The sequence below is a fragment of the Leptonotus elevatus genome, chromosome 15, assembly GCF_054856555.1.
Source record: "Leptonotus elevatus isolate MCC_2025b chromosome 15, RoL_Lele_1.0, whole genome shotgun sequence".
In the NCBI taxonomy this organism is placed as follows: domain Eukaryota; kingdom Metazoa; phylum Chordata; class Actinopteri; order Syngnathiformes; family Syngnathidae; genus Leptonotus; species Leptonotus elevatus.
Window position 1 is genome coordinate 4,283,259 of NC_141253.1, and position 12,632 is coordinate 4,295,890.

Consider the following 12,632-nt stretch of genomic DNA (forward strand, 5'->3'; position numbering starts at 1 on the left):
AGGACCTGTCCATGAATGCCACACCTGTGCATCTGCCGCCATTTGTCTTATTCGGACGGCGCGGCTCCACGTTTTTTGTGGGGGTTCGCACCATGACAGAAAAAAAAAAAGGAGTTTGGCGTGAGAGCGAAAGTGCGACTCAACGCGGCGGCCCAGATGTGCTTAAGATGAAAATAAGCAAGTGCTTGAATGGAGTTGGGATTCCCGGGTTCCAAAGACACGAGCGTAATCCTTCACTTGGCACTGCGACCACAACGGGACGCCGGCGGATTAAAGCGGATCAAACTAGAACCTCGCTAGGAGCGGAGCGACAAAGACGTCGAACAAAGATGGCGCGCGGGGGGCAAACGCGCTCCGACCGGCCGTTTTGAAGGAACGTCAAAACAAAGCCGACGCGGACGTAAACAAACGTGTAACTTGAACCGAGCGAAGCTGGCAAATAAGCAAAAGGCATCCACATCAACTTAGTTCATGTCGGAGAAAACATGGTGGCGAATGACTTAAGCTCCACCCATTCGTTAAAATGATGTCGAGAAATGCATGCGTATTTACCCACTGAAATAAAGGGTAATACCATTTGGCCTCAAGGGGGCAGTATAATCCGCACAGTCACACGCCAAGAAGAGTTTCACAACGAAGTGACGAAGCTGCAGTAATGTTAGTCATTTTTTCACAGAGAAAAGACATACAACACTTAGAAAAAGTCTACACACCCTTGCCCCAAAAATTTGTGATATAAAAAATGAAATTATTAAAACGTTTTCCAAAGTTATTACCCATAAAGCACAGCTGGGAAACAATTGGCATTACTTTCAGAGGGGAATTAGAAATAACTGTTAATGGGGTTGCATAAGTGTACACACCCTCTTAACTCATTCACTGCCATTGACAGCAGTAAACGTAAAAAAATTATTTGAACTATTTCTATTTAACAGTTTTTTCCATTTTTGTTAAGAGTAGGATTTTTTTTTTTAAACAAATATAAAAAATGAGGGGTGTCAGGCGATTACAATTTTTAATCGTAATTAATCGCATGACTGCACTAGTTAACTCCTGATTAATCACAAATGTTATATCTGTTCTAATACAATAAAAACAAATTACAGGTAATCATACCCTTGTTAACAAAAGTGGGAAAATTGTTAAACCGAATTCAGTTCAAATGTATTTTTCACACCTAAAGCCGTCGATGGCAGTGAATGAGTTAAATGCTGACTAACTGTGATTAGAATGAACCAATCACATTCAAACTCATATTAAAAGGGAGCGCTCGCTCCAATGCCGGGTTTTGCCAGGAAAAAAAACGATTACATACTCGAGTACATTTCCGAGTCTGTATTTTTACTAACATGAATACCCCCTGAGGTGGTACGGCAAAGCTTTCTGTGGTGGGGGTCACAGACTAATATGCGGTCACACGTGTCAGCGTACTATTTACAAGGAGAGGCCCGCCTCGGACCACCTCCAGCTGCAGGGAGTTACAATCAGCTAGCAAAGTCTTCATGGGCCACTAGGGGGCGGCAAACGTCCATGACAAATCAAAGAAGCTCTTATAAGTGGATCTCTTCCAACCAGGGTCCACCAATATATGGTGAGCAGAAGGAAGACTCAAAGGAGGCCCAAAAATAGCTCACCAGTGACGGGACATTGTGATTTCCGAGGAAATCAACAATTAATGGTCATTTGACCTCATTTGTTATTTTAGCAGTATGTCTGGAACCCTTTTTTAAAATGTATTTATTTATACATTTTCCTTTTTTTAATATATATATATATATATATATATATATAATCATTTTATTAGAAACTTTTGCATGCGATCCACATTCCAGGAAGGATTCACTTCATGAGAGGTTTGTCAAGTGTATAATTACGAATGTGAGGGGATAGTCGTCTCCATCTGTCAGGAAGAAAATGTCGACCTCTAGTGGACTGTTTAATAACTGTTGTCCTTGATTTCACGATTAGGTAAAAACTACAGAATAAAGATTGTGGGGTAAACTTTTACAAGATTTATTTTCTCATTCAACACAGCAGATCCTGAAAATCAGACGTACTGTCGGAGGTGGGCTTCTGTGGAAAAAATAAAATAAAATCCTCGGAGCGCTAATGCAAATAAGGATTGTTTTGAACGGCATCCATTTGCAGTCTAGACAGAATAATAATAATTTCAAAAAAGATGACATCAAAGCCAAAAGATAAGCACAGATGCTTTGTTGAGCTTTGTTGTTTAATTATTGCGGAAACTTCAATACCGCACATCATGAAGTGTTTGTAGCCTGCCTGCTAATGCGCTTTCTAGTCATCAATCATCTCGATACGCGGCAGTCACAACAACAAGGACAAGATGGCTGCTGCGTCACGCTGACACGTTGACGGGGTCGTCTCGGTGCAAAAAAAAACAAAACAAAACAATAGCGAGCGCCTTTTGTGGGGAAACAGGAAGAGGATGTGGAGAAAAACATCAGTGGGGGGAAGCAGTCAGGTGCTTCCAAGCACGGCGTGCCATGAATCAGAAAATACACGGGGGACATTTCGACTGGATTTACATTGTGTCACGTGACACAATTCCGATTTTGACTAATATAAAATTATGGTTTTGGCGCCATCTTGCATGTCGTCGCTGCTACGTGAAAAACGCTTATGTCCAAATAAATATTTTTTTACATTTTTGTGATGAAACTGAATGCAGACATAAACAAAAATGTAAAAAAATAATAATAATAATTACGGCAAAACCCAAACTTTTCGTTATTCTGATTAATTTGTTTGAACAGCATTTAAATCAAATATTAAGGCTCAATGTTCTATTAATATAAAATTCTTCCATGCTTAAAGTGTGAACCCTAACCCTAAGTAAGAGGTTTTGTTGAATTTTTTTCGATCAAAAATCAATGTTTAAAAATCGATTTGGCCGCATACTGAATCGATATGAAAAGTGCACGCTCAATATCACGATTAATCGCCAAATCAATTTTTAACAACACCCCTAGTTTTTAGCGTAGGTTTGATCATTTTTATTTTTGGGGGAAATGAATTTGTTTTAGTTTAGTTTTTATTAGTTTTTTTTTTTTTTTATATGAATGGATTAGTTGTCAAATGCAAGATTTTGATTTAAAAAAAAAAAGGTCACTAAGCATTGTGTAATAACGTAAACTGCAATTCTAAATTTTAAAATGAGACCCGAAAGCTCATTTCAATGAATATCATAAATGACCAAAAAAAAATGCAAGTTAAGCATATTTTTTACTAGAATTATAATCAATTCTATCTCGTTAGCGTAAGATGTCGTTTCAGTTAGTTTCTGATTTATTTATTTATTTTTTCGTAAACAAAAATGTTTCTTCTATTTTAGTTGTAGTTCTTTAGTTATTTTTCGTCAACTCCAAACACACACTCGGCGTGTTGACAAACACTTTATTGTGCTATTGTTGACAATTGAAGAGGCTTCGATTCACGGACTTTGTTGAAGCAATTTTTAATGCGCAAGATAATTGATGGAGGAATTTCTTTTTGATTAAAACCATCGTCAACATTCAAGAGCGGAAGACGGAAATGATTTTCCCAATCATCGATTGATCAAGGACATTTCCTGGAACGCTCACCGCTCCTTCCAAGAAGGCCTAACGGATGCAACGGCTTAGAAAACGGCCTTTCGTCTCACGTGGGCCGATGCACTCGCACACGTTGGTTCGAAACCGCTTGACTGCACGTTGTTGCACGACGCTGCGTTTTTTATTTATTTATTTTTTTATATTTCTTGGCTGCCGTGATGAGCGGCTGATAATCACGCGCGCAGAGCGCATTTGTCGTTTGTATAAAATGTCAACAAAGAATGCTTTGAGCGCATATTTTGTGTCTGGCATTCGAGTCGAAAACGAGAGCAGTCAGGAGAGCGCGGCCTCGACCTCGACCTCGACCTCGACCTCGACCTTCGACCTCAGGCCGGAGGACGCAAGGAGGACGCGTTTCATGTTGTAAATGTCCAAAATGAATTGGACCGGCGCGGGATATAAAAGTGTCATGCAAAACGATCGCCGCTATGTGACGAGCGCACGTTTAGCCACTTCATTCATTTGCTCCCAAAAACATATCAATGCGTTTTATTTTGAAATATGACCATGATCCCAAAGACGTATATTTACAGTATACGTTTTTTAGTTGTTGTTTTTTTTATGCTAGGGCATACACAAGGCTTTGATGCAGCCTCTCAACCCGGTTGAAGCAATGGTAGTTATTACGAAAACGGCCAGCAGGTGGTAGCAGAGTATAAGAGACCAACCAGGGCCACGTTGGAAAAAAAAAAAGCTATTTTCTAACGCTAATTGCTGCAAAACGTAAACAGATAGAAATATACTAATCTTTCTTTTGGTGGGTTCCATGGTTTGATAGCAATAGAACCCGCCCTGCAAAATCCGTCAAAATCCAGTAAAACACCCGGGAGCGAAGGGGGTTGCTTCAGTGAAAATGCCTGGGAGCGAATGAGTTAATAGCCCAATGCTTTCGGTTTTATTTGCTGACTCACAGGTACTCATCAGGCCCCGCCTTTTTAAAGCCACGCACATTCACGACGACGTCTTAGAAATCCGATTGTCGCGATATTCCGGCACAAGGTGCCTTTTGAATCCGTTTTTCAGAGGGAGGACTGACAGAAACTCCACCGGCGGATGAGCAGTCCACCCAAAGTTGGAAGCCTGGTGGGTTCCAGTCCAAACCGAGGAAAACCTAATGAGAACGAGCAGTATAGAAGATGACCTTTTGATCCCACAGCTTCTCTCCTAACACCTCTTAGGTGGCGCGCTCACAAGTGCGACCACGCGTCGATAATTTCCTTTCCCCACACGACAAAGGTGGCAGACTATGTTGGCAGTAATTGGCCCGTTGATTGTCGTGTGGCGAGGCCGCCCGGGGCGGAAGGAGAAAAAGCAAAGACGTACAGATTGTCAAGTTCCTCCGTGAGATGATCGGAGGTCGTCTCAGGTTCGACAAAGATGGGTGTGGTGCCCGCGGGTTGGGAACGAATGGCAGATAGGGCTGGCCATGGATTCTAATTTCCTCCATCCATTCGATTCACAAGGGTTCAGTTGGGTTCGAGTGTCCTGATTTGATTTGAACCGCTTCAATTCACTCGATAGTAATTATGGAACATCGATTCTTCTTAAAGATCAAGAGCATGATTAAAAACTCCGCTAACAAATTCCAAATTACATTTTGCAGAGGCCACAAATCAGATCTTTCATTAACTCGTTTGCTCCCGAAAACGTATAAATGTGTTCTATTTCAAATAGTACCATGCTCCCAAAGACGTATTTATACGTTGTTGTTATTTTTTATTATGCTAGAGCGTACAGACGGCTTTTTATGCAGCCTCTGAACTGAAGAAAATGCTTGAAGCAATGGTAGTAATTACAAAAAAACGACCAGCAGGTGGCAGCAGAGTACAAGAGATCAACCAGGGCCATGTTGCAAATAAGCTGTTTCCCCCACGGTTTTATACAGATTTGTGATTAATGATATTTTGATATATTCTAATCCTAATTGCTGCAAAACGGAAACAGAACAAACTTTTTTTCCTGATGAAAAGAAGAGACTCTAATCTTATATATATATATTGTTTTAATTTCCATTTCGTTTTTTTTATTATATTTTTTATATCCGTTTTTATTTTCACTTTTAGTCATTAAGTTATTTATATAGTCATTTATTTATTTTTAATTTTGGCAGTTTTGGTCCTTCATAAATGACAGAGGTACAATTAAACTGTATCCTATATATATATATATATATATATACAATACTTACATTGATAATTTTTTATAACATACTGTATTTACAGTACATAAGAGTGACGGGATGTGGAATACGAGGGTCTGCCGTGAGGAGAAACGTATTATATAATGACAGATGATCGGCCATCCTGTTATTAAATCAAGCGTGCACAATGATATGGATTGAGCAAAGCTTTATTGAAAGCAAGAATGAGCGACGATTAATAAAGCTCATCTTCATAACATTAAAAACCTGTATCTTTTCCAACAGCAGCCATTTTGAATAGCAGCCCGGTCTACGTCTTATCGTGTCGCGCTATTTTCGGAGCCGAGTCTAAGGGAGAGTGTTAAAAGTGTGAGCAATTACAAGAGAGGTGAACAAGAGCCGAGTGACACGTCGAAAAGTGTTACTTGAACCGCATCACACTTGCGCGCCGTGATGCAGCAAGACGCAAGAGTGACGCTATGTCTCAAGACAAGTGGATCAATAAGCATCCTGGAGGTCTTCTCACTGAAGAACAATTGAGGCGGAATATAGGGCTGTGCCCCCCCCCGCCCCAAAAAAATCGATTCTCATTAAGTACGATTCAGAATCGATTTTAAATGTCCCAAAATCGATTTGATTTCAATTATTTTATACTGTCTTGCCCTTGTTTGCGTGTGCCTTTATTGTTGTACATCATTTGGCCACTTAGGGGCAGTGTGGTTCTTACACTGAAGTAGGAAAAAGTCACGATCATGTAATGCCAATAAAAGTTGTTGTTTTTTGCAGCGTAGGAAGAGCATATGCCGGTGAGTAATGTTAACACGTTTGTCTGTATACATTCCTGAAGCGTTTTGTATGAATAGCCGAGTGATAAAAGTGCCGCGAGTAGCGCGCTAACTAGCATTAGCGAGTCAGACTGGAGTAGATCATGACGATTATTTGCACATCTGTATTAATTCTAAGCAGAAATCATTGTCGATCAAATCATTTTGAATGGGAAATCGAATCGAATCGATTGCAACCTGTTTGTTAAATACAGTGACTCAGTTTTAAGCCAAACGTTTCAGATAAATACACATTTGACAGTGTAGCATACATGGTTAAGTTTAAATTTAAATGTAAGTTAAAAATTTTTTTCACAATAATCGATTCATAGATCCGTATCGGGATTAATCGGTATCAAATTGAATCGTGCCCTATGAATCGCCAGGTACGAGGCAATTCCCACCCCTACTAAAAACGAATCAAAACTAATTAAATACCAAAAATAAAAATAAAAAATAACGACAGTATTGAAAAAAAAAAATCCAAACTATAATTACCCCACCACACACACCAGCATAAATATTGACATTTGTAATGTATGATAACATGCGTGCCCTTCTTGAGACTCAGGAAATCCCACCGCTGGTACCCATCGGAAATTGTTAAACAATATCTAACCAGACTGGGCATGAAAAAACGAGAAGGCCGCGCCGCAGCTGTCTGCTCAGTTGCGCGTGAGCCGATTAGCACTGGGACGCTTTTTTCCGAGTGCTTTTCTCAGGATTCTTCTTACACACGGCTGAGCATGCGAACAAATCGGACACTACGGACGAGCTTTGGCCCTTTCCGCCGGAGATTGCGCAATTCTCAGAGCACCCGACTAAAGAGACGCATTATCGTCTTTCTTGACCCTCCGAAAGCTGCGACGAGATCGATAATGTATTTTATGACGTAAGCGTTTGTTTTGTTTTGACAGGAGCTGTCACTTGGACTTGGCAATAAGCGGCCAGTTGTTGCAAGTAGTGAACGTTTCATCAAAAAAAAAAAAAAAACGATTTTGGGCTTTATTTTGTTTGCACCATTGTGAGAGGGAATGCAGCCAGCTTCCTACCAATTGAAGCGGCTCCCTTATTCCCTTTAAACTCAGCACAGAGATTCAGTTTATTTAAAAGGAACTGCAAGAATTTCTATTTTAAATTTAAAATAACCAAACTATGTTGTCTTAAGAACGGCCTGTGCTACCTTAAATGGATACTTGACTCATTGAGCCATTTTTTCCCCCAAAAATTATTTTATCTATAATTAATGTGATAACTTAACAAAATAAAACAAACATAAATTTTCCATTTGTTGTCGACTGAAGATGACTTCACCTGTGCTGAGGAAGTAGGTAACGACCAAACATGGCCCAGTTTACTGACCAAACCCAAAAAACAGGTGAGCCATGATTGGTCGTTACCTACTTCCTCAGCACAGGTGATGTCATCTTCAGTCTTTAAAGGTTCATTCACTGCCATTGACGGCTATAGACGTAAAAAAAAAATTCATTTGAACTATTTCTATTAGTTTAACATTTTTTCCACTTTTGTCAACAAGAGTATAAAATGTAATAGCCTGACGCCCCTAATTTTGAACAATCTTTTCTTTTCTTAAAAAAAAAAGATTATTAAAAAAAAAAGAAATTTTGATGTTTATAGGCGTCAATGGCAGTGAATGAGTTAACGTTAAATGATGAAGTTTTTTTAAGGTACTGTTGATGTAAACAGCTTCCCCCCCCCTTAAAATTTTTTTTTTTTAATTGATGTTTCTTGAGAGCGAGCGCTCTTTGTGTGCTGTGATAGTTGCTAGAAGGGGAGCATTGAGCAACTTCCAAAGTCTCCACCCATTGGACACAAGACAAGCTTGCGGTTGTGCATGATCAGACACGTTGGCCCTTTTTTGTGTCGTCAGCGTCGTCATCATTTCCGGAGTACTAAAGGTGTAGCCGACGTTAGCAGAGAATGGCCGCCATTTTGAGCCTTTTCCCAAAAGTTACCCACACTTTGATCGACATTTTCCCCGATTTTTTTTCCGCCTGCCTGATTAATCAAACGAATGCATTTCTTTGGATTTGATAGCGTAAAATAATAATAACAACAACAACAACCTGCCTTCCTCTTTCCACCCTGACAAGCCAACAGATGCGCGTGGCCGTGCGCGCGCACGAAAGCGCACACTGGCTTGATCAATGCACGGTGCCAAATGTGAGCTGCGTGTGATGGGTTGCCAGCAGGGGGAGGGTCAATGCGCTGCCGCTTCTTTTCTGTCAGAGTATTTTTTCATATCCTCTCAGTGTGCAGCAGCTCGCCGATGCCTCACGGCATGACTTGAATCTGCCGCTTGGGGATTGGAGAGCGAAGAGGCGGCAGCTTCCAAAATTTAAAAGGTAAAGTCACTTTTTTATTACAGCCTACCGAAATCTCAATGTTATTTATTTTTATTTAATCACTTTGCTGGTTTGAGCATAAAAGTTTTCGTAGACTGTTGCACTTTTATCGGCTATAGAACCAAATCGGTTTATTTAAGGGGTTGGTCCAAGGAAATATAATATAAATATATTAACAATGATATGAAGTATGAAATATGAGAAGTATCAATTCTTAAAAAAACATTCATATTGACATGGAATTATATGACAATAAACAAAAAAAATCTATAACTAATATTAGAAATTAAATCAGCTTTCACAGATTCATATTAATAAATAAATATATATTTTTTTAATGTCAAGAAATATTTTCACCACAGTCCAATTATAATAAAATAAAAAAAATAAAAAAATAATAATACATTGACACTTAAAGATATTACAACTGCATGGCTTCCCCTAGCCAAAATTGTAAATACATACAAATTAATATTAATTTAATTATTCTCAAACTGCATGGTTTCTTCAAGCTTATTATTACAAAAGTAGATTTAAAAAAAAAAAATGTTTACATGGAGCTATATTGGAAATGCATGTTTTCTCCCAGCCAGTTATTAATACTGATAATACAAATGATGTTGACACTGTCAGAAAAATATTTTAAAAATGTAAAAAAAAATTTTTTTATAATAATTAAAAAAAATCTGATAGTCCCAAATAAATAAATACATAAAAATAATAGTTTTTTTTCTGATATGTTTACATTTTCGTCACTGCATTGAACTTGTCATTATGATGCTAAATGCATATAACTGATATACTGTAGAATAATGAAGTCTCTCTTTGAATACGCGCTTGCGCCAGGAGCTGCCCGATGCTTCTATTATGGGCTGCCACAGAGAATGCGGCGAGGCAGACATGCGTTTGGTTTATGCGTCTCGCGCGCAAGATCGCCTTGATGCCTAATAAGTGGAAGTAAGAGTCTGACGCACGAGCCTTCACTGAGCACAGTGGGGGGGTGGGTGGGGGGGGGATAGCGGGGCGTGGGTTATCTCTCGATGCTGTGCGTGCACTGGTGGGAAGTAACGCAATGCAAATACTCACGGTTCAACTCTAAAAGTATAGATTAAAAAAATAAGTGTTACATGTGTATTTAACGAAAAAAAGTCTGTTAGCTTACTGCTAACACACAATGTAAAACGCCATAGACAGGCTAATGAAACTAGCATCGATTGCGTACGACAATGCTCACAGGCATGTATTTTTTAATCCTCCGACAGTCCTTCTTCCATTTCATCCTCAAACCTATGTGTAGTGTGTATGGATGTATTACTGCCCCCTGGTGGCCAAGGCGTACACGCCAGAAGGAGCAGCACAATGCCCATCATATTGTCATTGAGATTTTGCTTGATTGAGATCAAGGGGGTCTTATAAGGCGGGAAAACAGGGACAGAGTATTACCGACAAATGATGCAGACGTTTTAAAAAAAAAGCAAGATATTCCCCGTGTATTTATGAAAGAGAATTGGTGGCAAATGCATAGTCAGCAGTTTCTGGCATTCAAAAATTGTAATCTAATCTGAAAAAAATAAAAAAAAATAAAAACACCAAAATGTAATGTGATTTTTTTTTTCCATTTGCAATCATTCGCTAATTTAATTATATATTTTTTTTACAATGTTAGCAAAGTTATGGCGAGACATTTTTTTTACCCCTGTGTATAATTATCATTGATGGTAAAAATACATTTGTACTGCTTTGTACCGACAGCGGGTATCAGAATCTGCTGTTTTACTTTTTTTTTTTTTTTTACCGAATCTTTAAGTATCTTTACTTTTACTCAAGTAGAGTGTGAGTACTTTTGCCTCCTATTTGAGTACAAACATGGACGTTAATGGAATATTAAAAAAAATGGGAGGTTATTATGGGTAAGTAAACATCTGACCCAATTCTGTTTGATGTCGTCCAATGACATAACGGGAAGCGTGTTTCGAGCGCTGATAATATTGTGCGAACCCACGCACGCGCACCGCACTCCATCACATTAACAAAAGATGGAAATCCTTTTATAATCAGCGCTCCGGCTGGGGATTGTCCACACGGAAAAGCGACCACCTTTTTTTAATCATCACAAATGTCTTGATTTAATCGCCTCTTTGGTAAATGTGCTGCAGGCAGCGTTGTTTAATTGCGACTGATTAAACACTCGCACCTCCCACACATCCGGCCCATCGTTAATTGTCATCTATGTTTGGTCCTACTTGAGTTGATGTTGGCTTGCTCGTGTCCTGAAGGTTATGCGCCAATTAGTTATGCTAGGCAGTGAACAAAACAAAACAGGCATCAGGTTGGCGGATAGTGAACACTTCTTAAAAATAAATAAATAAATAAATAAAATAAAATAAAATAAAAGGTTGCAAGCTATTTATCGCCACTCCCAGTGGAAGTTTACTGTCAAACTAAATATAACAACCACATATCTTTGCCTTAGCAAAGTCCGCTTAGCATATTGCTAACAAACAATGCAGCCCTTATAGACAGGCTAACGACTACTAGCGTCTGTGTGGCAATGTTATTACCCGATATTTGAACATAAACAGTGGGAAGACACCAAAGAGTTTCTGTATCACAGTTTGCGAGGTAAAATGAGCATTTTTGCGCCTCATCAAAAACACATTCTGTCAAGTATCACGAAGGGACGACGAGGATAGACGGAGAAGCCATGCTAATTGCTAAGCTAACCTCAGATTGACACGGAAGTGTTTAACACCGGACTGTTCACAGATGTCTGACTGGACCCACGTTTAAGCATATCCAACTTTGTCCAGCAAAATAACAGGCAAACGGAACAGAGAAAATCTATTCGCTAAACGGAACCGCAAACCGGACGTAAATTACGTTCCGCTACGCCGTATGTCGGCCAGGAGGAGTGGCCTTTAATCTTACATGTACAGCCCGACTGATTAATCAAAACAATTTGGACAAATGGCCGACTATTTTCCCCTTAAAACGTTATCGAAGAAAACCAAAGTTTCCAATGCTGTGGAAGTACCCTGAATGCACCATTTTGCTCGCGTAGCATTAGCAACTAGCAAGTGTGTAGCGTATGTTATTCTGTCAACTCTAAGCGTCCTTTAAGCTGTTTCATGACATGAACTGTAAAACTAAACACACAACGCTAAGAATTACATCCACTGTATATTTAAACACAAAACATGCTTTTGTTTTGAAAACATCGCTAGCCTAGCGCTAATGCTAAAAGTGAAGGGAGTTATTTTAATAGAATTCAGTCGCAACTTTCTTCTGTATTCACTCGAAGTGTGTACGCTAATAGATGCACGTTCCGCACAAAACCTGACACACTCTGTGTGTTTGCAACAGAAATGGACCGGCAACACAGCTTCTATCGGCAGGTGGACGTCCAGGACCACGTTCACTACATCGTGGCCTTTTTTGTGCTCGTGATCGGAACGGTGGGTGTGACGGGAAATGCCTTGGTCATGTATGCGTTTTTCTGGTAAGAATTATTTTTTATTTTTTTTTGCTTTGCTTATATGCCCATTATTGTTGTTGACATTGTATTATGCACAAACAAAGGATATGACCAAGGATGAGGAAAATCCAACTGGAAAAAGCAGTTATGTGAACTCTTTAGTTTAATTAGTGGATTTAGATTTGGCATTGTCAAAGCTTAGTGATTACAGTG

The 12,632-nt window shown here is 39.3% G+C and overlaps 2 protein-coding genes across 4 annotated transcripts in view; one reads left to right on the top strand and one right to left on the bottom strand.

The window, feature by feature from the left end:
- Positions 1 to 12,632, bottom strand: part of gdnfa (glial cell derived neurotrophic factor a) — a 42,414-nt gene that overhangs the window by 19,526 nt on the left and 10,256 nt on the right. The gene's annotated exons all lie outside the window — the stretch shown is intronic.
- opn4xa (opsin 4xa) overlaps positions 1 to 12,632 on the top strand; it is a 30,947-nt gene that overhangs the window by 9,575 nt on the left and 8,740 nt on the right. The window contains exons 2-3 of one of the 3 annotated variants that reach the window (XM_086097292.1): positions 8,852 to 8,944; positions 12,308 to 12,443. In XM_086097292.1, the coding sequence (XP_085953418.1) occupies positions 12,310 to 12,443 (134 nt within the window). In that variant the 5' untranslated portion in view covers positions 8,852 to 8,944; positions 12,308 to 12,309. Of the gene's footprint in view, positions 1 to 8,362; positions 8,945 to 12,307; positions 12,444 to 12,632 lie in introns of those variants that run through there. The other 2 variants (XM_086097293.1, XM_086097291.1) reach the window with 2 other exon arrangements.